Consider the following 27852-nt stretch of genomic DNA (forward strand, 5'->3'; position numbering starts at 1 on the left):
CAAGATGTGTTTGTGTTTACCACTGCAGGCAAAACAAGACATTTTCATAACCCTAGGTTTTGAGCAAGAAAACAATGGGGTGCCATCTCTCACCTGCTAATGCATCAGTTTTGACAAAGTCCGTCATACCTATTGATAATTCATGTTGATTACACACAGACACCCATTGTTATCAATGTTATTGTCTTGTTTCGATCTACAGTAGATATGGAGTGCTTGTCACAATGACAGCATGAAAATGTACCGTAGGAACACTTCGTGAAAACGAAATTTCACAGGCAAGGCTGAAGAGCTGTCCATGGTGCTGAAGTTTTGTAAAACTACCAGTGTGCAGAGCAGTACTATTGAATTTAACTGTTTGGGGGAGGGATAAGTAAATCGATTCCATTCCATGATTTCTTAATCCTAGTAAAGTGCTGGGAGAGTGGCCACTGAATAAAGAAGAAAGAAAATGGTTCTCTAGTAATGCTTAGATCATCAGTGTACTTTGCTCTTCTAACTCTGCTGCAGTAATACCTAATGTCTTAAGTCATTTATCTCTCCCTACACCTTCTCTCATGCTCTCTGCATTTTCTCTTTAACCACAACTATACTCCCAGTATTCCTGGTACTTTATACTCCCCTCTCTGCTTTTCCTCAGTGGTGGAATGACCTACCCACTGAAATCTCAGCTCAGTCTCTGGGGGCACTGCCATCATAATTCCTTTTCCTTAAAAAGATCATGCTTCACTTTGAGGATTCAAGGGGAGCAATGTGGATTTTAAAACTCGGAAATCGATTTTACTGGAGTCTTTGTAGGTTATATCCTTCTTACTGGAGGTTTGGAAGTGATAAGCTAATGATGATCATAATAAGCGGGTACAAAATTCTGCATGTGGGAAAAATACATTTAAAACTCTAATAAGTATGCTCTCTTACAATAAGTTAGCATTATTTGAAAACCAATATAATTCACAAACCCAGGATACATATACTGCATAGTATAGGTACAATAACAGCTTGCAAAATTGCATGTAATGATGTTAACGATGACACACAAATTTAATTTAATGTAATCTTCAAGGTTAACTACTGCTTAGTAAATTAAAACTCTATATGGAATCCTTCAAAAGGCTATTTCTCTCGCTTCTGTAAAGAACTGTATGAAGATGGTGTTGGGGTGAAATTTTGACAGAAGGACAAGTATTTGCTAACATAAACTAAACAACTCTAACCTTTTTTAATTTATTAAAAAGAAGGGGAAGGACACAGCTTTGTTCAATGTATGAAATTTATTTAGATAAAAATTCATTTGCCTCTGCCTTTGTTCTGTCTCAGAAGACATGTATCCCACAGCTTGTGCACCTCTCTGAGAATGTAGTCCTTAACATGGCAATGAAATGATCCAATACAGACTCCCTTTACAGTATCTACAGAGATATGTACAAATGACAACACAAGGACAGAGAAAAAAGAAATTTACAACTTATGCAGTTATATAACTAAATCACGTGTTTTCTTTTTTATTTGGCTGCTTCTTTAAGATAAAGTTTAATTAAATCCAATCTGGAGACAACCCTGAAGCAAATCTTTCTTGTGGGTTTCTGAAATGCTTCTATTCCGTCAGGAACTCAAGTGGGATACAAAATTATGCCACCCAAATACATCTATTAAAAAAGGCTACACCTCACATAAAAACAGTGTTCTTAATTCCATGTTTTATGACAGGTTACCATATTTGAATATTTTCAGGTAAACAAAACATTAAGAAAATTCTGAAATAATTGACATTCACTTCAAGCACTTACAAATTTATACAATGAGTAAATTCATCTCCTTGCTTGCTAGTTTTTTTAACATGTTTGAAAAACATTTAATTTTCATATTTACAAATCAGCTGCTAGCAACAACTACATATACAGTGAAGGCCAGAATTAACCATTTACAAAATGGGTCCAAGGTTGGTACGTTTATTTTTAGGTGAAATAGTGTAACAAAGGAGAGGTACATGTATACAAAAGCACCTCAGGAGATTTCATTAATGTAAATATATATATACTATATATAGAAGAGAATAAACTCAGAAAATGTAAGTTGGAATATATTCAGTAAACACCTCGAAGCAGGAACATCTTGTTATACAAACTAAAGTTACGATGAAAGAAAAGGAACAGAGTTTAGTCTTAATATGAATGTGAAAAGCAAAAACAGAAAGTAGTCAAGTTTCAGGCTGCAGAATGAAAGGGTTCAAGACCAGGGTCTAGTCTGAGGAACACAAAATCTTGTAGGCAGAAACTAGTGCTCAGCAATAGGTTACAGGAGAGTTTAGGGAGCATATAATAGGAACATCTTTTAACAGAACACAGGCTTTATTGTTATCAATGTTATCACTGATATTTACAGAGGCCAAATGTCTGAGTGCTTCAAACAGACTTGTATTCTGAAAGGATTTTAAAGTCACATCTGCATCTCCCAGGTGGCATTTAACACACTAACACACATTTAACATGATTAAATTGACACCATGGGTCATGATTCAGTTAAAAATATTCAAGGAGTTAACAATTTATTTAGGCATGGAAATAGTATTAGCCCATGATCACATACTTTAACTGTTGTTTTGGTTTGGCACTTTTCTGCCATTTAGTAATGTTGTATGTAAGCAAAAACTAAACCAAAACTAAATAATACACAACCCCTTAAAAGCTGACCTAATATTTCTTCTGTGAACAGTCTGTATTTAAATAGGTATAATTATCTACAATACTCAGTTTCTGCACAATAATTTAATTGAGCAGCTATGTAAAAAATAACAGCTTTACTGAATATTTCAGGAGATTGGCAAGAAAAAAAGGCATGCACTGTCCATTACCACTGTAAAAATAAACATAGAAACTGTAGATATATTTATACAACATGTCTTCTCTAAAGGCAACTCAGATACGGTAAGGCAAAATCAATAATATACACATTCTGGAAGGGTTCTTAATTGCCTTAAAGGGCCAGTAGCCCTTATTTAAAAAACCCTTGAAATGTATTTATATACACTCACACATTTACAAAAACTTATTTTTAATGGGAATAGTTTCCACATTTTACTCAAATACACAAACTGCTACATTCTTTTGTCTTTGATTCCACAGACTTACATATTATACTTATATTAATTGCACACACTGCAAAACATTGTGCCCTGGGTTAATATACACCTTCGTTAAATTTACTGTTATATTATGTTGGTTGGTATATTTAAAGGGATAGATTTGGTCTGATATTTAGTCTCACAAGTTGTCTCACAAAATAAGGGAAGAAAATTTAATACAATTGTTGAAAAAAATAAAATGGGGCTCTACAGTTTTTTTTACAGTATTTAAATAAAAACACACTGCGAGCTTTGTCCACACATACATTATTTAGCATGGGAGTATAGAAATATTTTACATTTTTATAGAAACCAGCTAATCTTTCAATTAGACAAATTCATTAATATCTAATGCACTCAGATATTATATAGTATTTAGCATGGGAGTATAGAAATATTTTACATTTTTATAGAAACCAGCTGATCTTCGAATTAGACAAATTCATTCATATCTAATGCACTCAGATATTAATGAAACCCCAAGGAGAAGAAACATACTGTAATTGGTACTATTTCATTTCAAATGTTTGCTTTCAATCTGTAATGTAGGAGTATAATTTTCCTCCCAAATGTAGCACATAAGGCATTTTTAACAAATAAATGCAATAACATTTTCAGCATAGTGAAAAAATTATATGAAATCTGTGAACATTTTCAAAGCCAAAAAGAAATATGTTAAAGTTCTCAATTAGTGTTTCTTTGTTCTGTTAATTCTCACTGGAGGAGACAGCTTCATTTTCAAGCATGGAAATATTCTGTAACTACCTGTCTCCAAGATGCAGTTCAGTTCAGTTCCAGCTTGGACTGCTAGAAGATTCATTTTGCCACAGATACCTGAACCCGGGAGATTTCCATCTGCTGCTTGATATTCATGTCAGATAGCTGTCATCATTAGCTTTTTAAAAAATAAATAAACCTTGTTCATAACTCAAACATCTGAGGGTAGACAGTTGTTTCTTCTTCAGCTGCCATTCTATAGGAAAATTGAAGTTATTTTCATATATCTACTAATAGAAGCACTTCTCTGTAATATTTAATGTGCTTTGAAAGTGCCTTTGTGTGCGTCTGTATCTGAGCAATTTCCTTTGGTCCCCAGAGATGGGTTTTCAATATACCATGGTAGGCATGGCATGTCTGTGGTCAGAAGTCAAAGCCTTGAAAGCAAATTGTGCAGGTAGTTTTAATAGGCCTACTGCTCTGTACATGCATTTTTATAATCACAGAACAATGCGTGATATCAGTCTCAGTATGTCTGAACTGTGTGTGTGACACTGATGTAAAAGTAAAACATAATCAAATAATACAATCAAAAGAGCAAAATACAGTGAGAACAAAAACTGAATAAGGGGATGTTAATTTACCAAGAAAGTCATTAAAATGTATGGAGAAACAGACTGTGCCACTGACGTAGTCTCCAACTTCCAATTGGCTTCAGCATACGGAAAAAAAGCCGAACTGACCAAAAACTGTGGATAGTAATATCTGTATTACAAAATCTAATAAATTGAAACAAACATTAAAGGGGACAGAAAAGTAAATATATTTGGCCTTATGATAATTATTTTATTATGTGTTTTTATCTATGTTGATTTATTATGTTTTGGTCTTGATATGAAGGAGCTATGATGTTGTTTCATTACTTAAGAATAGACTTAAGTACATTTAAGAAGTTCTCACTTCAGCTACAACAAACTGTGAATCTGTGTGACTTGTCTGCATTACGTTCTGCGGTAAGTCAGAGGTGTAAATGCCTCTGAACATGGGGAACTCCTGGTTCACAAAAATGGTTAATACATACATACTGTATATATGTGGACAAATTTAAAAATAAAGTCCACTTCCAAGCACTAATTTCAATATGTAAAAAAGGATATGAAATCTGTGAAGATTGCATTTTGGCTTTTCAAAGCTGAACAAAGTAACACTTTATATTTACACAGCTGGGCTTACCACACATTACTGAAACAATGTGTTATTATACTAATGAACAACAGTACACTTTAGTATTAGCAGAACTTACAGCTCATACATTGTTTTAATAAACAGATTTAAAACCTTTTCCCCACAGTAATGAAACATAATGTAATGCACAAAGGGTCTCAGAAATAAAAATCTTATCTTTAATTTGTGGATATTACAATAGCAGTATTTTAAGCAGCTATGCAGTGCATATCAAAACTGTTCTGATGTTAAAGGTAATTCCCTTTATTAAACATAAGGTGTTACTGTTGGAATTGGAAAATACATACAGTCTCTAGGAGTCTATAACTAATTTCTAATTGTTTTTGAAATACAACCTTCTTGAATGACTCCCATGGTTTCTTTAGTTTCCAAGCAACCGTTCATCCTCAGAGTGTCACCTGCCTGCTCCTGAAGTTGTTCATATTCCTCATCCAAGAAGTCAAGGGAGTTGTTGCTAGGCAACCCACGGATGGTGAATTTATGAGAGACCTTGGTCCATTGGTCCCGATTGGCTGAAACTCGTTCATAAAGCTCAGTTGACTTGGGGAAAAGTTCTTGGAGCAGCCTTGCAGGGGAATTCAGGAAGAACACAAGTTATTAATGTTCACAAAAGTGGAACACACAGGAAAACCTCTCTGAAGGTAAGCTAAAAATGTATCTTTAATTTACCTAAGGTACACATAAAATGGATATACAGTACATAGAGGTTTTCATTAATTTGGTAATAAAAATCATTACTTAATTATAAGTAATGATTAAGTAATGAATAAACCTATTACTTGTTCCTTTGCAGCCTACACATGCTGACGCAGCTACCCACCAATAAAAATCATATATTTTTATATATTGACCTTGTTTGTTCTCAGTTCTTCAACCAACTAGTAGTATTTATGTTGTCTCTGTCTACAAAGGCTTTTGGTATTGGGCTGTTAAAACCTTGTCTCTCAGATTGTTATTAGCCAAAAAATTACTTCAGAGTGAAGATGTATAGAAATATTTTTTCTGTCGTGTATTTTCTCTGAACTTCAGTAAAAGTTCAGAAAGACTGTTGGAAGTTTGTTGACAATAGGTATTATCAGTTTTTTTAAATCATCTTTAAGATCACAGAAATGGAATAAAAACCGGAACAGGCCTTCTGTCTCACTGTAGTTGTATTTATTCTGCTGTATGAATTTCAATATTGTATAGACAGTAAAGGAACAATAGGTTTATTCCAACTGAGATTCTGAGCTTAGCATGTTGCTTTGACCTTTCTCAAAAGTAGAAAGTCTTACTTGTAGATAGGCATAGCGATGTGCTCCATAAAGCTGATCTGCAATTCTGGAATATATGCTTTTTCTCTGTCCATCATTTCACTTGGTCTGTTGCCCATGGCTTTCTCCTACACAACAGATAGGAGAATAACAAGCAATATCAGATAAGGACTAAACGTTATACTCATGATAACTAAACTTTTCATTTGCCTCTGAAGTAAACTTCTTAAGTTCTTTATCAGGGTAGTGTTTGGTATATTATGAACAACTTCAGATGCAGTGGTCTTTGTGTGTCAGTTTCTTGCTTGCCTGCCTGTAATTGATATAGATCTATTTCCAATGATTTAAAACTATACATACCAGATCTCCCTGAGAAAAGAACTCCTTATAAATAAGTTCCTGTAAAACAAACAGAATGCAGAAAACTGCATTAACATTTATGATAAAGATTTGTACAAAATAATGTGACTTCTTATGACTGCAAACTAACTCCAGGTGTACAGAACATCAGTTAATAGACTTTTACCCATGACCTGTAATGACTGTACATCACTGCCATCATCAAATGTCATTTTTCTGCTGGTCTTACAATCTAAAACTTTCAAGAAATGTTAATTTACTGTGCATTGTACCAATACTCATATTCAAATTAATTAATTAGAATCTCCTGTAAAATTGCTGTTGGTTTGCTGTTGATTTCTGGAATAAGGCATGCATTTCTTTTTTTTTTTGCAAAAGCCAAACAGATACTGCTGTACTGATTGTTCAGAAATGGGTATGCTTCTATCTTCACTGTTAGGTGAGCACGTCCACTTACTGCAATCTTCCTGGTGGTTTTCCATCCCTTTGTCTGGTCTGAAAGATCACACGAAGTCATGAGCAGGCATAACAGCAGGTTGTGGTGTTGCTTGTTGTCTGGGTTGTAACCCACTAAAAGAAAAAAAACAGTGAGCCATAAGTTTTCTTTTAGGGTGAAATGGCTCTTCAGTTCACAGCAATGATACAGTATTCAAATCAATTCAAACCATTAATTATAACAGGTTTACACTGGAAGCTATGTTGCACTAATATGCTTTGTTCTGGTGGATTATTTTTCTGTTATCCTATAGTGCCCAGCTATCAAAGCTAACAAGCTACAATTCCATCACAAGGAGCTTATTTTAATCAATGCTTAGCATCATTTCACAAAAGAAAAGGCTTCTCTACTAATTCTAATCACAGTGCAAGCACCCATTATAATACTTGACAGACTGTGCCATTTTCAGGGTTCCCAGTGCCAACTTAATTTACCAAAGCCTTGTTTCAATCAGGCTGCAATCAACGTGTGCTTGTTTCATGTTCCTTCCAAGCTGACATCTATAAGAACAGGATCAAATTGGCCTGTAATTCAAAATGCCCATATCTGCTTTACAGCCAACATGTTAAGAAGAGCAGAAAAAAAGCTATCCAGAATACTTATTTAATCCAGGTATAGGGTAGTAAACATATCAAGTGCATAGCAAGAAAGTTTAATTTGGAATTTCTTCAGCATCAAAGACATGGGCTGTGGTTTGTTCATGTTGTTCATGTTCAGTATCTACAAAGTCATACACAAATACTGACATCCTTTATTTGCACAACATTATTCACCATTAATTTAGTGTCAGCTTGGTTGTTAAGCAGTATTTCTTTGATTTTACCTCTTCTACATTTATAGTGCACTCATTATACCTAACAAGCTGTAGCTTTGATCTAAAGTAAATTAAATAATGTAACTCCATTGAGTTACAGGTGCTCTTTCCAAACACAGAAGTCTATTCATGTACAGTATGTACAGTATACGCACTGTATGTGTGTTCTCAGAGACTGTTACATGACTCTCTGTCTATTTCAGACAGTGTCAGGGGTAGGCTGGGAACCAAGAGAAAGATACTGTCTGTCCTTTCTCTATACGCCACCATTATTTGCATCACAATAAAAAACATCAGATTCCAAGATTTTACATGACAAATTACCATCTGCCATTTTCTGAAGGTCTTTGAAAATGCGCAGGTGGTGTGCCAAGTCTGTTGCCAATATGATATCCCTCATCAAATCCAACATCCTTTGGTAGTCCTGAAAACAAGACCTCATTTAATTTGAACATGTACGAAACAAAGGAAAGATAGGGGTAGTGTTATTAAGATAGAACAGTGTATAAAACATGCAAGATCTGCAATCATATTAAAAAATTCAAGCTTCTGTTATTTTAAGTTTAGCAGTAGACTATGACTTTCCAATCCACATAGAATAAACATATTGCACTCTGAGACAATGTGCATCTATCTCATAGAGAAGGGCATGATAAGCCAAGGACTAAAAAAGAACAAACTGGGAGAAATTAAAATTAGATTCCTGGAGTAACTGACACATTTTTATTAGGTTAAACTGGAAACTAGTATACAATTCTGTGCACACTGGGACTGACCTTTCTTGAAAACTGATCAAAGATGTTACATCCGTGGGTGTTTAGAATTGCTATTGCCTGGGCAAAGTGATGTCTCTGTGAGGAAAAACATGCAAGGCTGTTAACCTCTGTGCTGCACAACAGAAGAATCTTGTTTTACCACAGAGATTGAGTACTGACCACCAGATGTCACCAGACTCTCAATGTAATCCATTTGCTAGCACGGAAAAAAAAAACAAATCCTCACACCGCTGTACTTACGGTGTGTGAGGCATCGTAACAAAATCACAAATAAAATCCAAGAAATTCTATAAAACTTCCCAGTAAGGAGAAAAATACACCGTCCTTCACATCTGTGGCACTACATTTCTTCAGTAACTACTTTTCTTCAGTAGATCACCTTTTCTCAATTGGCCCACAAACTACCTGTGTTTTATTGCACCTCTGTTGCTTTTATAACATCTATTTCTCAATTGTAATTGCAGCAGAGTAAAAAACAGAATGCAATATTTACCTCCATAACTGAGCCTTCGGAACTATAGAGGGCTGCCAATACAGATTGCTGTAAGAAGAAGTAATACACAGATGATTAGACAATTGCATAGAAAAATGGGTCTTTTTATGAGCATGCTGTTTCCTTTAAATTTCCTTGATAAGATAAATACCCCTTGAATAAAGCAGATGGGTCCCTCCAAGCTGCTATGAACTCAAATTAGAGCTATGGTTTAACAACACAATATATATTCAATATCTGTAACAAGCAGCATCTGTTTTTATTGGAGTTGTGTGGAAAGAATATCAACCACATCCACAACTGAAACAGTTGGCTTTCAGCTTGTCTAGTGCCTTTGGGCCTCGTTGTTATTGCTACCATCCACCTTTCAGCTGATCTCTTACAGGCTGTGAGAGTGAAGGCCCTGGACACAGCAGTTTTTGTCGATATGATCCTCTGTAATACTACTGCGAAATATGATGAACATCAGTGATGAAGTATTCAACAAACACAGACGGATAAGTGTTTTGATATACAGTACACCACATTCCAAACTAGTGTGGTATAGTGTGCTGTTTGAGTGACGTGACAAGAGCAACCTTCCTTTGTAATAAATTCATACTTGTACAGTACATTCATAGATAAATGGCTTTGATGCTTTTCTGAGGATCGCAGAAACCATAAAAAGTGAATTAAAGGTCTTCATCCTACAACTGGAAACTCAGTTTTCACACATTGAGAACCTGTTCTAATAGCTTCCTTTCAGCTCCAGGCTTGTTCTCTACAGTTATTTTAATTTCTGGGGTCAATTTGAGGATTCTCACCGAAGCCACCTGGAAGGAATTGTTGGTCCCTCTGTGGTCCAGGTCGTGGCACATACACGACACGAAAAGAGCAAAGATTTCAATGTCCCTGAAAGGAAACGAGAAGAATTGGAATAAGGGTAATAGCAAAATTATAATTAAAAAATTAAGAAGTCACCTCAAAAGGGTCATTCGGCTCTTATTGCCTTTTTACTTAATGTTATTAAAAGTGAAGCTGTTATATGCTGTTATATGACACATTCATGATTATCACAAAAAAGACTAACTTGTGGGATGCTTAAATACAATTTGGAGATCATTTTGTTGACAGCTTGTTAGATATTCTTTTCTCTGGCAATTCTGTGCTGCAGCATAGCCTTAACTAGGAGACATGACCTATAATCAAAACCACAGAAGCCCCAAATTTGGGCTTTCTGAGCATGTGACTTTTGAGAAATAGAGACAGTAATAACTTGTATTACTATTTCAGGGTAGAGCAGACTTGTTGGAAAACTTCCAATTGGTATAATGAGATTTAATGAAGATTGGAGGAAGGCTATCTCTAATTCTTAAGATGTCAAACAGTATGTCCATCAGAAAACTGTTTATTCCCTGCAAGCAACATAGCAACCTGTAGCCGATCCCAGAAGCATCTGGTGCAAGGCAGGACTACAGCCTGGACAGGCATGCCAGACCAAAGCAGGGCGCGTGGTCACAAGCACATGGGGATTTAGAGACACCAATTAACCTAGACATCATGTCTTTGAAAGGTGGGAGGAACTGGAGTACCAGGACAACTCTTACACTGACATTGGGATAACCTGCAGCACCTTTAATTCATCACTGTTATTTCTTGGTCTAAGAACTAGCCTTGTACACTTTGCCAATTTTGTTTGGTATAAAGGGTTTTAAAAAGATCTAGCTGAGTATAAATAATAATTCAACTTTGAAGAGCACTTTTCATGAATCTCAAAGTGTGGTACAACAGCACAAATGCTTTCAACCTCCCACAGTCCATAAGCTCAGAGGGTAAACAGATCTTTGTTAAACATATATCCATACACCCAATAATATCTCCCACTCATGTAAAAAAATAACAAAGTGTGAACTGTAGGTATTGTAGTCAACTGTGAATCAGAGTCAGTAATTTTTCACTACAAGCAATGTATTTTCAACACTACATTGGGGTATTTCGACCACCCCCCAAAAGGTAAGGCAGTCTAAAATGAGATTTTAAAAAATCCAAAAATTCAGATATGCTGCATGATTTTACTTTTTAGTGGCCTAAGAATTCAGAACTATGGGAAAGCTGAATGGAAATCGATAATTCTGCAGGTCATTGTGAAATCCAGTATTGCAGATCTACTGATTTATGAAAGCTATAGCAATAGAACATAATCTAGTACAGTTTAACATCCACTAATGAACTGTCGGGTCAATCTCAAAGTCAGGAGCTAAAGCTGACACTAAGGCAGAATTCTGAAAACATTGCCCTTGAGGATGGGGACATTATCCTTTCATGCTGTACTTCTGTATAATCATAAATTCATTAGTCTGAAAGTGATGTGCACTGACCTGTAAGAAAGTGAAATACATTACAGCTATACATTTATGCATCAAATCTCTGTCCTTGATATACACTGTTTCTTTGCATATTTTTCTCTATACCTGAGATATTTAAATGAAGCCACAATATGAGGAACATTCTGAAGTCTATTTTAAAATATACTTAAAATATAGTATTTCTAGCCAGTATGAAACAGACATTCTGCTCCTTCTATTAGAAATGACTGAGGCATTTTACCTGGTATATTGTTTTGTCATTTGAGATAATTATTATTCCTTCTGCAATGTGTTTACCACATCCACAGCACTCAAAGCTGAGATGTTTGTGACCTAATCAAGATGTGATTAGCCTTCTGTCTCCTTCAACAAGCAGAGAAGTACTCTTACTCAAGGTACTTGGAGAGCTCCAGATTCTTGTAGAGGAGATAGCAGAAGTGAGAGACGGAGAACGCGTGCATCCAGTTGTGATAGGGGGGATCCCTGTATCCCTTTTTCACCATCAGACAGAACCTGGTGAAGGTGAAGCACATACACACATCATAAAACCCCTGAATATTAAACATCCACAACCACAGTAGCTGCAGAAGAGAGGCAAATACTTCAAAGTACCCACCTCGCCAAAGTCTGTAAGTCGATCTTGTAATTGTTGATAAAGCCCATGTCTTCAAACATGCTCAAAATACCCTGGAGACAAGGAAAAGAAGAGGCATAGGCACAAAGAGCATGTGGGTTAAATTCCAGTGTAGCAGCACTATTTCGGTCAGAACTGATTTTACACAAGTGATTTTCATTTTTTTTAAACGTTTTATCCAGTTAACGGCATTTAATTTGAAAAAATACAATACGTTGTCCTGCACAGTACTCACATTCCAAAAAAGGAATCAAATACACACAGTCTTGCACCCCAAGCTGCATTAATTAGAGCGCCTATCCCACATAACAAGAATACAGGAACAGCCTACCATGGGAGTGCTATCATCAGGCAAAGACCGAGGAGTGTAAGTGAAATTGGCAAAGTTGGGATGGATTTCATTAACAGGCTGGATTCCGTGTTTCAGAAGTTTCGTCACTTCCTCCTCTGAAACCTGAAATGATGCAAACAAGCATTGCCTCTTTGAATCGAGACTTTGGATGAATGAAATAGGATTGGTACGAAAGCCAATAAGAGCACAATGGAAGACTGTGCATTAACTATGACTTCTGTTTAGTTCAAGCCATAAAATGGCTCAAAGTTCTTGGAGAAAGTACCTGCCAATAGCCAAGACCGCTGAATTCAAACAGCAATGGCTGAGAATGTAATTACATAATATTTTACATTCACACTTGCAAAAAAATAGAACTTTTGATTTTTATGGAATTGAGGCTATTCAGTATTGCTAGTCTGATGATTTAATCTGTACAATGGGCTTCATATACATTATAGGCAAAGAAGCTGTTGCTAAAATAAAGCTTTCATCAGTTACTCACATTACAAGGGAAGGGCAAAATTCAATTTTTAAAGGTCCCTAAACGTTTACCTTCATATGGTACATCATCATCTCATTGGCAAGGTGACTTCTAAATTGGGCCTCGTGGACTTTCTTGTACAACAGAGACTGTGAGGAGAAAACAGCCATTACTTACAACAGACGTGCGCAAATGTTGATCATATCATGTCTCTGAAATAATAGTTTGCCCTTTTAAATATCAAAGCTGTAAAAGAAGAAAAAAATATTAAAAGAAGATTTATTCCTTGGTATGTTTTGTGATTGGGAATACATTATTATTAAGTTTATTCTATTTGCTGATATCACTTCATGAAGAAATTCCTTTTCACCAACCTTTGAAATACATCCCATACATATGTACTGTACTGTAGAAGTTACACCCGAAGAAGGCTCCGCAGTCGAAACTTTGTGTCTCTTTTCTTCTCCTTTCAGCATGGAATAAACCTTTACCTGTTCCAATGCACCTGTATATACAGTATACTATACTATGCATCTCTATATACTATATTGTTTTTGACTTTTCCCTACTTACATGAGCAATGCTGATGCCACAATAGATTGAGAATGCTGTGGCCAAGTCTTCATCAAACCTGTTGAACCAGGGGCCATTGATCTTATTGACCAGTTCAGCCACGCCAATAACCTCTGGAAAGACATGGAAAGACAGACTTTGGATAGGATCATCTAATGCTGCTATTGAAGCACTTCGCGGCACATGGAAAGGCAATACTGATGGGAGAGTCTGATATTAGAAGCTTCATACTCTTTGGCCTACATAATACTATCCAAGAGCATCTACTGTATGTACTTGAAAATCTCCTCTTCTGTAAGTACTGTACATAGCATATGCCACACACATTCCTTTCCTTAAAGGGAGAGGATAAGTGCTCAGACAACCATAACCTGAAAGGCAAGCACAATAGCTTCTTACAGCATCGACAGATTAAAAGTACCATCTAAACTGAAGATCATGTCTGAGTCTTCTTGGTTTACAGCACTCAAGATCCAATTTGCCTGACATACACACACATTCATATAGCTGCCAGTATAACAGCAATACCAGAGAAAAAATACAGCAAAAATATCAGTTTTTCCCACATCAAATTTCCTAACCTGTGCAATGTAAGTGCCGTACCATTTCAGTATCCTTGTTTTATTTGTAATCTAACAGGTAGAATTTACTTGAATTCATGTGCCTCCAGGATTATTATGAACAGTACATTTCTACAGGAAATGAAAATACAGTCCAGAAATATCCTGATGAGCAAAACATTAATAGGTTATAAAATGGAATCAGTCCATGTAACCTCCCTCCATGATCCACTCGGCTGTACATTTCAAAACACTGTTTTCATCTAGCTCCTGGGCTTAAATTTTAAAACGGACAGAAAAAAAAAAGGCAAACAAAATAAAAGCGTAACATGGTTGGCATTGCAGATCTTTGGAAACCCAATTCCTTTGAAAAAAAATAGGTAAAGGAAAACAGCCAAAACTGCTAGCAATTCCATTAAAATATTTTAATTCTAACACCAACAAATCCGATCATTCTTGGGCAGTGGTCAAGTGCATTTAAGGGCACAGCATTTTTCAAATCAGACACAAAACAGCTAGCATATTTTAGTCCTACAATTCAGCTACATTAGGATTTACACAGGATTTGAGGTATGACAGAAAATTGATAGTTGGGAGGCAAAACCAGAGCAGTCCAGGAATAAATGTACATTTGAAGGACACAGGGTTTGATACGTTGCCAGTCATTTGACAACAAATATTTCAGATTTGAATCCCATTTCTGAATTTGTATGCAAGACAGGGGAAATTTTATTTGATTTTTAGCAGTACTGGATCTAATGGTTTGTGAATGGTTTCTCACAAATCACAACAAGGGTGATGGTGAGAGAAGATGAATCGATGAAACGTCACTTAGAAAGATTTCAGCAGCAGCTGCTTTCTTAAAAAAACACGTTACTTAGCTTCAAATAATCTAAACTACAAAACAAGTACTGAGTCTTTTCATTATACAAAAGATTACCCTTAGAAGTGGCAACGCACATAGTACATCCACACATGCGTATTGATATTATCTTTCTGTACAACCATTTGCATTATGGCCAGCCTGATACACAAGGCTATGCTACTACATAAACATCCTCTGCATTTGTGCATGGTGTTTTATTGCTGATGAATTAATTATACTGTATGCTGAGGCTTTTCATTTTAATGTGACTTTTTAATGTAATCTGTAAAGAAGAAAGACTTGCAAGCATCATAGTAGTTTATGTAAAATGGGTAAAAAATAATAGCAAATAAGTTAACATTTATGTAATCTGAAGCTAATGCAAGGTGACATATCAGCAATTGTTCTTATGATTAGCACAGTGCAATACAATGCAAAAGCCATTCGTGTTCTCATATTGATGTGGCATGCACTTAGTTGTCCTCCCTGAAAGAGTGCAGCAGACAGGTTAATACAAATGTAACAGTAACAAGATTTCTAGCATGCAAGCCATGTTATTGCCACTTTGGCAAATGCTATTATGTGAATTTCATCTATATCATGTAATTATTTGTTATTTGGGATAAAATGTCCTACAGAAAAACAGCTGACAATTTTGCAGTTTCCTGCTGTGAAAACAAGTCACAGCCTTGCATATTCACACTGTGATAATAGGAGTTGTGGACATCTACAGGTTCTCTTAAATTGTCTAGAATTGGACTGCGCAGCCAAGACAGTAGATCATTAATCATTTGGTGATCACGTTTTGCAACATTTTCCAGTGCATACAGGCCAATCTGGCAAGAACGTCATACAGTAATTGCAATTATTATTTTATTTTGCATTAAACATGTACTGTACTAAAAGGAATGTATTGCACTTTGTATTAAACAAGATAAAGTCCTGTTTCTGTGAGGTTGTACTTTCAACACATACATAGTAAGCATACTTGCTTTATTGTTAATGTTTTCAAACTAAATCAATTCTACATATCAAATACATATGTCCAGAACCCCCAAATTATGAAAGAACATGCAAAAATAAGGTACTTATAAAATCTTTGTTGTTTAGAAAATCCCATGACCCCTTCCCCCAGTACACTGGATAATCGATGATCTAATGCATCGTAGAAATCATAGACATCTGTTTTTATTTTTTGTCAGTAAGATCAATATTTTAAATACTTCTTTTAAAAAATGTTAGCCTTATTGTCAGCATTGGATTTCCTGTAAAGTCAATAGCATTTTGAAAAAAAAATCTTAGAATGCTATGCTGAAAAATGTACTGTCAAGTCAAATCTGCTGACTTTTTTATGACCTTATTGTAACAGATGAAGGTGTGGAGGAAGGCTCGTTTGACACATCGTTTGGTCATTTTGTAAGACTTATTACTCTAAGGAGCAGGTGAAAGTTTATTGAAATCCTATACCCTACCACCAAAAGGTTTAATTTGCTTCAGGAAACAATGTTCAATAGACTCAGAAAAATAAAGCATTTATCAAAATGACAGAAGACTAATGGGATTAATCTCTCTCCTTAAAAAAGCCTTGAAAAAAGTGCTCCTTTGCAAAGTCCTTCCTAAATGGAATTTCACCTTCTGTACCTAAGAGGACAGTGGACCAGTTTCTGAAATCATTGAATAATGTTTATGTAAATCTTGTTAAAAGAATGTGTAAGTTAATGAAAGCTGTAGACTGATTAATGTGTTCTTACTATTTATAAAAATAAAGTATTTTTATGCTAAAACATCTCTTTTTAATATATATAAACTCTTCGCAATCAACAAAAACAGATATACTAAGCAATGCATCAAAAGAAACATAACTTACTGTATGATTGCAACTTACAGTTATAAAAAATCTTTTCTGTAGCAGTTGCACTGATATTGTATTGAACAAACATAAAAAGGTCATTTATTACGCAAATTAACATTTGTCATCAACAATGCTGATTAACAGGGGGTCTTCTGTGAAATTCAAGGGTCAGTAGTGTGTGTGGAGACCTTTTGGAGCAATGAAAGCTATACATCTGTGACTCATGCTTTGCAAAAGGTTTCAGCTGCTGTCCTTTCAGATTCTGTCTCTTTTCTCTCAGAGCTAGAGCCTGGACAAGTATGTGCCTGTTCATTGGTCTCTGACCTGAGCCCTACATGCCAGGTCATTCCATCTCATCCCACAACTGTTGTAACAGGTGCAGTATAAGGTCTGTATTGTCCCGCTGTACATTTGCCATTTAAGGTTGGAAAGTGTGAGGTCCTGGGACTAGATCAGTATGACACCATCAATCACCATCAAGTGGAGTTCTATATTGACTGGACTCTCCTGCCCAGACCATAACGTTTGGACCTTCAGATTGGTGTGGTGTGATGACTTGTGGTCTCGCAGATTGGTGACATTGAGAGACTGCATTTGGCTGTAACATCTTTTCAGGTTAGAAACTACTGACTGTTAGACAATTCAGACAAGGAATCACAAGCTAAGTCTGTCCTCCATATACAGATAGCATGGAAATACTGTTCTCTGGAGAAACAGGGAGTATTGACTTTTTTCTTCACTTTCACCAAGCTTTTCATTAACTGTTTAAATAACCTCATCAAAGGTATCCAATTCACTTGGTCATCAATTATCATAAATTATCATGAACGTGGTCATGAATGATCAATTAATCAAAATAAAAACACAAATATTAAATTGAAATCCAAAATCCATGTACTTTACTTTAAAAAATGAAATGATAAATTGATAAGGTTATGTGATGCTTGATTTTTTCAATAACTACTCTTTCTATTAACTTGTAATCTTTTGATTTACATAATGCTTACCTGTAGCCTGCAGATGGACACCAGCAAGCCTAAGCTGCCTCTAATCAAGAGTTTTTTTTAATTGTAATGACAGCACAGCCCACACAAGTTGTGGACATACCCACTATACCAAATGTTTAACCCTCGGCCACACGAGACCTGAACACTCTTGCACGTCCTGTGGAATAACATCACTGCAACACTCGCATCTGAGTGTAACACTGAGAGAACTGTGTACTGAAACATTCCTATCACAAACCTGTGAATTTTTTTAAGCTGGTTCACACTTCCATGTGTCAGAACGTGCAAGAGGTCAAACCACTGGTGCTTACCATTATTTTCATCCTTGATAGGGAAGCAAAGTATATTCCTGGTCCTGAACCCAGTGCTGTCATCTACACCCCGGTAAAACAAAGGGTGAGAGTAGGCATCTTTGATGTTTAGGATCTTTCCTGTGGTAGCCACATGACCAGCAATTCCCTGATCAGCAGGAATCCGGAATTCTTTCTTTAAAAGAAGAAAAAAATGAGCATTGAAAATGTTTTGAGGTCCAATATCCAAGTATCCACCATAAAAGTACATTTTAATTTGTTTTCCAGTGGCTGAGAAATCAGCACTGCAGAGGCACAGCACAATCAGCACAAAGCGATCGACCGAGTACTTGGTTGAGCGTGCATAAAATGCATTTACATTCTAGCCATTGGCACTTGGTTGAGAATAATACAGCTCGATTCCCTAACAGTGTTCCAATTCCACACACTGCTGCATCTGCAGCGAAGCTTGAGAAGAGCTCATTGTCGACACATCAATGTGATTCACCCTTACCGCCTTACCTCATCATTCACCACTCCACCATCAAACACTTTGGCAACCAGCTCGTGGTTCACTCTATCCAACAGGAACACGGAGCAGCTGTTGGGAAAAATAAAACAAATTATGTTCGAACATTTCTATGTGTACGGAGGGAAAAAAAAAGTAGGTGCTCGTGTTTTCTAAATTTCACAGCCACGTCTTTTGATTTTGATTGAGTTGAACACACTGGTTGTCAGGTCACCTGAATCATATTCATTGAATAAAATGGGTTTCAAAGACTTTTTCCCACCTTAAATACCCAATACCAATATCACTAAACAATGAGTGTCTAGGATGGCTTGGTTCCTCATGTTAGGTCAGAAACTGCATTGTGATTGCCAAACGCTACACTGAAAGCCTAGAGTACATTGAAGAATATGCATCTGGTATGAGTTGCTGAAAATTAATAACAGATGCAGCAGTATCTGGTGGCTGTGTTTTCACATCTGAAGGAAGATATGTGTGTGGATTAAATATAAAATCAATCCACTGAGCTAATGAATTGTCACTCAGTTGTGGAAGAATTACGTAAGTAAAACAACAGACAAATAAGCCTAACAGACTTCAGCTGACAAAATGCCATTTGCAAAAGAAAAAACATTTCCTAGAATAACTGTTTTGTTCCCAAAGCACTTGGGTTTTGATATGTGTTTAATACTTGAAACAGTGAAGCTGTGATGTATAGCTGGCTTGTCCGCTTGCAAAATAAGTTAAGAAAAGTTGACTTTTAGGAAGTCACTTGATATTTACATACATCTCTGCATTGCTGAGGTTTCTGGCTTCGATAATGATCTCCTGTAGTAGAACTGACACATCGTCTGAAAGATGAAAGGACAGAGAACTGCAGATTTAATACTCCCAAACAGAATGTTTTCACTTTCCAATATAAAGAAATAAGTTGAATTGATTTAAGGAAAAATCTAAGTAAAAAGTTGGTGAAAGGCATACAAACCTAAGTGTGTGAAAAGATTTTTGGCAACCTGCAGCAGTGCCTATAAATTAAAACAACAGAATTAAGAAAAAGAGGTATGAACACAAGAAATGGAATATTCAACACTGATACCTATTTTTTGTCTTTTCCGTTATTTGTCCAAGTAAATTACGACCTACCAATACAATCCAATATTTTTTCCTATAATCTGTCTGAATAAAAGAACAGCGAGAGAAATCCATCCACTTAATCAGAAATACTTGTCACATTAATTTACTTGTCTTGCGGCTCGACATTTATAATGGAACCTTTAACACTCTTACACTGGCTGGGATTCTGAATGCCCATGGCTTCCATTTGTACTATAATGACAAAGCACTAGTACATTTGTACTCACTGAGAGGTGGAACACCTAGATCATAGTCTTTGAACAATAGGATTGCTGCTGTAGATTATGTAACAGCACTTTACAAGGGTTAGGTAAAACGTGTACAGCCTGATACAGAAATAAAAAAAAACAGAAGCAATTACTGCTGAAACTATTTATAGTCCACCTGCAGTATGTTCAAGTTGGAGATCTCTGTATTTTATCTTTTGCAGGAAGACTATAAAATAATGAAATAAAACGAACAGAATCAAACTTTCTATGGTAGAGATCACCCTTAACATGGGTTAGTAAAAGTTCTTTGTATCAATATTCTCTGCTGAAAATAAAATATAATGAGAGCACAATGAAGAATATATTAGGAATGTGCTAATCACAAAATAAGATGATATGGTATTCTCAGAATAAGCTAGACTATAGTTAGCTGCAACAGCAATTGTCTTGTCACATTAAACTCAGTCTGAGCCATACTCATATGACATACACACTTCTGGTATAAGTAAATGGTTGGTTATGGCACTAGAGAGATAAATATGCAGTTAGAGAGTGCTGGGCTTGTCAGTAAAAGTCTGTGAGATTCGCTTCAGATGTCGGGCACCTTTTTATGTCCTTTATTTCCATCTGGCTTAGATGTCCCAGGGCCTTAAGTTGGCAGCATCACCTGCTACTGCTTTCAGTCAATAGGGGCTAAAGTTGGTATCAAGGCAGCACTCTTCCTCATTGGAAAGGATTTGAAAAGGACTATTTAAAGACAATGTACTTGGTATTTAACCTAAAAAAAGGGGATAGATTATGGTAATCTGTGACAATGCCAAAAACCAAATTAAGTGCTACAACCAAAACTATATGCCGAAAGGATATAAGGATATTTATTTCTTGTATTTCTTGTATTTTGTAAGGGATCTCCTTAAGAGGTTGCTGTTACGTGGGGTGGATTGGCATCACTCATGTAAACTTTGACAGAAATTATGTGCACTCCATAGGGAGTGCTTACATTGTGGGAGTCTGTACCAGGCAGCCTACAGTAGGCATGTTATCGAAGAAGAAACCCTGACTTCTTTTAAGAAAGTGTTGGAGAAGATCCCCATGTCGGCTAGCTATTACCAACCAAACACCAAAGTACAACACTCTCTACTCACAATCTTTTTAGGGGGAAGGGGCACACAAAGGGAGTTATAAACTCCCTATGAGGTGTCATTTATATTTTGGGGAATAATGTATGATCTTATTAGCATACTTTGTCAACTGTTGTGTAGGACCTACTGATTGATTGTTAAGTGTAGCCAGGGTCCTGCAACACTCCAGAAAAAACCAAAGATCCATCTTAATAAGGTTCAGCTAATTTCCATGTTGCAATCAGTTCAGCCATACAGGGCAACTTAAAGAAGAATGTTAAGGTTAAGCTTGGATGCAGAACTGCTTATTAATGAAAACTAAAGTGGATTCCTTGCAATGCTGAACTTTAAACACTTACAATGTTCTTGTCAAAACTGCCTTTCCTTTTGAAAACTCCAATAAATTGTAAATGTGGAAAGGAGTGCATTTGAAACCCAAGTAGGATCTACTAGGCTATTAAAGAATAACTGGAGGCCCTACCTGACATTCAAACTTCAACTTTTGTTCCTTCTGAAATGCCAATGTGCTGGTTAATACTGTTGAAGTGTAGCAGAAACAATGCTGGATTTTGTGCTCGTCTGCTTCTGTGTGCCTGTGAAAACAAAGACAAAAGACTTAAACTGCAATTCAGTCAAGCTTTGCAGAGAGATATACTCATACTACACCTACTATAAATTCCCATTTCTTTTATATCTTGTTATTCAACAGTAGTTTTAAAACTAGTTTCTCCATGTTGTTTAAGCTTAAAAGTGTTAAATACAGACAGTTCGCAGAGTCACATTTTCATTTTAAATGGAATTTGAAAGCTCAAAGATGATTAGGAAGTGTGTCTTTTATAATATCTCTCCTTGCCAAATATGTTAATTGCAAAATGAACTATTTAGATAATACTTTAAATAATCCTTTGCAGAAAGACGTGGGTGAGCTAATTAGAACTTTTTTACATGGAAGGCACTGCTAGGTGTGCTACACTGCCAGAAAGCATGATAATGGCTTTAACATGACAAAATTCCTTCTTATGTTACAGGGATTGTTCCTTCACATCACTAGAAGGTGTAGACGAAATTCTTTGCTTTGAATTCAAAGGGAGCCTTTTTTTGTTATCACGTGTATTATTTAAAAGTGTATCTGTGGATTTTTAAAAACATTCAGTGAAAATTAAAAATATATAGAACAAGACGTAAATTAAAAAGGAATAATAATTTGCCCCCTGATAAAAAGTCTTGGAGTCACGTTTGATTAGAAACCTCCCCCAATATTCAGCTAAAATGTTTACTTGTCAAAGACACTCACAGGCCTTATGGCTACATTTCCAGACACACTTTCCCATTTAAAGGACTTCATTAGCTGACTTGGAGCATTTGGCACACATGACAGACAAGCAGGTGTGAAGACGTACAGATGAGAAAAATAAAACTCAGGATATGATGTTGTAGATGGTATGTATTTAAGGACACACCTACTACACAGAAGAAATATTTGGGGAAAAGATCTGGCAGTATTTCACAGGCTTTGCACAAATACGTAGACTCAGTCTTCTTAAGGCTCAGATACCCTTTGGGAGACAAAACACTGAACAGGTCTCCAATGTAATCTGATTGTTCTTTTTTTATTAGATTTTCCTCCTTGTCCAAGGGGAAACCTTTTTCAATTTTTTTAATGAGAAATCATTGATAATTCCTGCTTCATTTTATGTATCTCAAAAAAGAAAATGAGTAAATATAATACCATTTACACTCCAGAGTTATTATCCTCAATAAAATTAGAACAAAAACATACAGCAAAACAGAATGAGTTAATGAATGCATGATGCGTTTCAGTTAACAAATTTTAATCATTTTTACTGTAACCAAAATATCATTGCTCACAGCTAAGTCCTATTTGTCATTTATAATTAACTAAATTCCAGAAAACAAAATGTTTACAGTTATTCAAACTTCCTTAGCATCTCTTTAAATAAAATTAAAAACAAATCTACATTGGCATCATGGTATTTGGAAGTGCAATAGAATGAAAAGCATACACAGACCTTTCATTGTTTCCCTAAGGTATATAAGGAAGTAAGACATGGAAAACACTCAGTAGAAGCAGCATCAGCTTGGTCCAAGTCATAGAGTTTTTTTAAAACAGCATGCAAATAATCATTCATCTCCAAGCTGGGAGATGTCTATAAAAAATCCACAAAATACTGAAGCCACCACTTTTTAACATGCTGTATTGTTCATTTAAAAAGAATATAAAGATACTTGCATACTGGCAGCCTTGCTAAGAATAGGTGGCAATCATAAATCCAATGGTGACAGTACAGTAGAACACATATTGACATCTTCAGAGTACAAAGTGTTAATCACGAAAACAGTTAACTGCATTCAGACTAAATGTTCTTGACTTGCCATCTCAGTCTCCAGGCCTCAATTGAACACTTGTGATTATAACTAGAGACGGCATTCTCTAACAGATACCAAAGGGTCTACAGGACCTCGAGCAATTCTACATGGAGGAAGTGAAGAGCCAGAACCTCATAGCACACCATAGGAGGCGTATTCCCTGTCAGATGAGGATTTAATAAAAACTAACTACAGGGTGTGAATGAATGTGACCTTCTTATTTTCTGGACCTTATTTATGACAAACGTGACAACAGCTGTGCAAAGCTATTATGATTACTGTTTAGACATGAAATGTTTCGATTTTTAGAAAGAAACTATCTGTAAATCTTTCTGTCATTTGATGTTAATTGTTCCTATTTCATCAGGAATTTGAAAACAAGAGCACTGTAGTTTCTTGGGTTTGCTTGCTTAGAATTAATGTAATTAGCATTTTCTGATAAACTGTATTTTAGCTGTCGTGCAAATGCATAAAAATAGAATTGTTTTCCACTGTTTACTCTAGACGTAAAAATTGACTTTCGGTTTTTGACTTCACTGAAGTTATTTATTGCTCGCTTTTTGAAAAAAAATCAATAAAATAAACCTCAATGATTTTTCGAAAAAAATTCCATGCTGCTCTCTGAATCAAGACTTACTTCAGAGAAAAGCACAGAAGAAAACTTCTGTATGCATGTTTTTTTTAGTGTACCATTTCACTGCGTACCGATAACAACAGAGTTCCTCTATCACCCTCCAGATATGCTGCCAGAGGACACGTGTTGTGACTCTGTCTCTCTATACAAAAAAGGTCATCCTGAGCCGTCAGGCAAGATGAGCAGGTCAGCCTTGTCTACCACCTCAGACAAGGAAGCATTTTCTAATAAACCTGACTCTGCTTTACAGAGATAAAAAGAACACTGCCCCAAAACAGAACTGAAGATTTGGCAGGACTTTGATACATCAGTGTCTCTCCTAGACTCTTTGCTCCACATGAGTATTTATGAGGTGGCCCTGAGAGGCAGAGGCAGCTAGGCACAGATAGAGCACACAGACATGAAGCCTCTAGTCTGAAATAACAAAAAGGCAACAGCCACAAGTACCGTTCTCGCAGACTAAACCTTCTGGGCCTATTCTGAGGGAGACTAAAGACAGAAATACCCCAAGAACTAATACATGATTTATTGGCAAATATGAATTATTTGAGTAGAGAAATATTCTCTCATTATTAAAGAGACTGTATTTGCAGTTTTGTAGACACAGAAAAGGTGCCTTGGAAACACAGGAAGGCAATATTGGACTCTCTGATCTGCAAAGTTTTTATTAGTTTTGGAAGCGTCCAAGGAAGTCCAGGGAGATGCATTTAACACACAGTTAAGAATTGGGCACCTTTTAGTCAGTAGACAGTTGGCGGTTAATAATGAAGCATGAATTTCTATACAGATTCATACAGATTGTCAGCACAAACTGCAGATTAGTGAAATTATTAGTGAAACTAGTGATTATAGTGACACTCTTGAACTTTTGGCCTTTAGGTATACAATTAAGATATACGTCAGATGTATTTATTTTCAATGCACTCACAGCAGCAAAGACCCCTGTAAATTAATAGGGCTTTAGAACCAGATAAAACATGGAAATTAAAATATTTAGGGAAGTTTTTTAATGGATCAGCTAACTGGGTCTCCTGCACACCCCTTGTTAATAATATCAGCATTTAGAGAGCTTGTTATTCTAACTGTGCTGTTTTGGCTCAAGACTACAATAGCCTGAATCTTTAACATTAGAAGCATACAGTAGCTGGCTAAAAGAAAAAGTGATGTATCGCTGCTATCAAAAACCAAGACCATCTTTTTCACAGACAAAACACAATTGTTGGGCCAACCCCAGTAGTGATCAGTCACCAAGAAAAGCACAGCAAGCTGACACTATCTAGTTGCCCAGAGTGTTGGTTGTCCAACAAAATAAGTTCCCCCCCACACAAATTAACCTTTATCAATAGCATACAAGGAATGCTGGAAAGTGTAGCAGACACCATGTTTACAGACTATTTTAATGAAGACCTGCAAACACATTACAGAGGAAAATCCTACCTCATCTACCCTATAATTTATAAGGCATCTTGTATATGCAACACTAATGTTCAATAAAGCACATTTGGTATTAGTGGGTTGCAGCCATATTTTTGTAATGTCAGACAGTCTGCAAGACAGACAATATTTTCCTATACTAAAATACTAAACAAATGAATTACCTTGAGGACTTACAGGTATAATATCCACAGTTTTCAAGGGCACTCTTTCAGACTGCTAATCTAAATCTGCAGAGGTCAGAAGAGACATTCACATGTGGTTTCAGAGACCTGGCATAAATAAATACTGGATAAAGCAATTTTGGACTAGAAATATCTAGAGGCTAATTCAACAGTAGAAAAGATGATAAAAGGATGACTTGGGCTGCGGAGCCCTCTTTACATGTGTGGGAAAAAGAAAGAGGGAGAGAGCAGGGAAATGTGGCCAAGGGGTTGAGTTAAGAATTCAAAGTTCTTCTCAAGCTTGGTATAGTTCTTCAGATCGCTTCAGTACAACAACCAGTATATTTAAAAACATTTGAAATGTAACTTGCTTTGGTCATCAGCCAAATTAAGTCCAAAAATAGAAGCCAAAATTATATTTTCTTTATACTTACAAGAACACGGGTGTTAATGTTATCATAATAGCTAATTGATTCACTTGCTGTAAGTCTAGCAGACTTGCTTTTTTCTCTGGCATTAGGGAAATATGCCTGTGATCATTAACATTATCCAAGTAATCTATTTTCTTCAGGTACTGAGAAAAATGTATTCAGTCTGTATTAAATCTTGACCCCTTAAAGGTTTAAATTACTATTTATTGCTGGACTGCTTTTAATTTTCCATCTTTAAATTTAACCTTTTAAGTTATGAACTTCCATACCCCAGGAATATTTTGAAATGATTCTGAACCCTGTCCATGAAAGTAACTTGTCATTAATCTACACTGAATATGTAATGTAGACCAGGATTAGATATAATCTTGCTCTGTGAAACTAGCTGTCAAGACATTTGGACAATGCATTTTCAGTCATTCATCATATCCAGTGTGACAATCACATTTTTCTACAATACATGTTCTTCATCCTGGTGGCGATCAGGTGATATGAGTTACAGGCTTAAGTTTCAGATGACTCATTTTAAGAGGCATCAAGAACTGCACATTTTAAATTCAAATAGACTGCAATCACGTATTCCATTACCACAAAAAAGGACGGCAATGTTAATCAGAACACACACAGTGTTAATATGTCTCCAATTTTCAAAACTCTCATAAAGCTCTCATAAAACTCTCATTGAGCTTGCCATCTGTTGCTCCCTCTGATGTCTTTAAATTAAAAGTAATACATTAGTAAAATGCAATGGAAACAATTACAAGTGAAGCAAAAGTCTCTTTTCTTTTAGACTGTGCATGGTTCTAAATGGAGATTTCCAAATCCGCAAATTATAATGTGTGCCCATTAATCTACATTATGCAGGCACTTATTCTAACAACAAACCCAAAATCAACCCAAAATCAATCTTCAGAATGCACAAAGACTAAGTAATCTGAAGATTACCTACTTTTTATGCTGTAAACAAAGAGCTTATGGCTTCCAATCATATTTTAATATGGAAAAACACACAGAAAAAAATAAAAACAAGGGAAAAACCACCACACACTGCGCCATATGAGACATCCCGGCTTTACATAGCGTAGTATCCAGAGAACAAGGTTCAGTAAGGAGATAGTGGTTCAGGATGAGGCCAAACGTAATAGACACAATAAGCTTTCCACTTACTGTTGGCCCCCTATCTTGTTGAACGCACACGCTAAGGCCACCACCTGGGAAGTGGCTCTGCTGATGACAGGCACACACAGCATGGAGTGTGCTTCAAATCCCAACATGCTGTTCAGCTGCTGAAGTTCCTCCTAAAACATAACAAATTAAACCATTTAACGAGACCAGCATTGCACAAAATCGCATGCTTTGCTGATGGAACGGGGGCCTGCTGGGTGAAGTTAGTGGCATTCTCATAGGGCTTGTAGTGAAAGCCAATCCAGATCAGTTACAGAGTGTCCCCACATTGATTTCGCTAATCACTTAAGGTCAGCTTTTTGTAACAGCCACATCAAAACATCAGGAGACAGAGTAATAAAAACAAGATCATCTAACCAAAATGCAGACTTCTTAAAAATAAAATGTCAAGTATGAATATTTCAGGAAGTGCTAATATAATGTAGCCC

General features: G+C 36.1%; 1 protein-coding gene across 2 annotated transcripts in view; it reads right to left on the reverse strand.

Moving 5' to 3' along the window:
• Positions 1–1252: 1252 nt before the first annotated feature.
• Positions 1253–27852, reverse strand: part of LOC102690256 (cGMP-dependent 3',5'-cyclic phosphodiesterase) — a 223556-nt gene continuing 196956 nt past the window's right edge. For both annotated transcript variants that reach the window (XM_006628133.3, XM_015341698.2), the window contains exons 13-31: positions 27407–27537; positions 21670–21781; positions 19710–19749; positions 19512–19575; positions 18739–18817; positions 18238–18412; positions 13643–13755; positions 13141–13218; positions 12586–12708; positions 12237–12307; positions 12011–12133; positions 10079–10166; positions 9276–9323; positions 8783–8857; positions 8331–8430; positions 7154–7266; positions 6697–6735; positions 6358–6464; positions 1253–5648 (exon numbers count right to left, since the gene is read on the reverse strand). In XM_006628133.3, the coding sequence (XP_006628196.2) occupies positions 5390–5648; positions 6358–6464; positions 6697–6735; positions 7154–7266; positions 8331–8430; positions 8783–8857; positions 9276–9323; positions 10079–10166; positions 12011–12133; positions 12237–12307; positions 12586–12708; positions 13141–13218; positions 13643–13755; positions 18238–18412; positions 18739–18817; positions 19512–19575; positions 19710–19749; positions 21670–21781; positions 27407–27537 (1938 nt within the window). In that variant the 3' untranslated portion in view covers positions 1253–5389. The remainder of the gene's footprint in view (positions 5649–6357; positions 6465–6696; positions 6736–7153; positions 7267–8330; positions 8431–8782; positions 8858–9275; positions 9324–10078; positions 10167–12010; positions 12134–12236; positions 12308–12585; positions 12709–13140; positions 13219–13642; positions 13756–18237; positions 18413–18738; positions 18818–19511; positions 19576–19709; positions 19750–21669; positions 21782–27406; positions 27538–27852) is intronic.

The sequence above is a fragment of the Lepisosteus oculatus genome, chromosome 5 (assembly GCF_040954835.1).
Source record: "Lepisosteus oculatus isolate fLepOcu1 chromosome 5, fLepOcu1.hap2, whole genome shotgun sequence".
Lineage (NCBI taxonomy): Eukaryota > Metazoa > Chordata > Actinopteri > Semionotiformes > Lepisosteidae > Lepisosteus > Lepisosteus oculatus.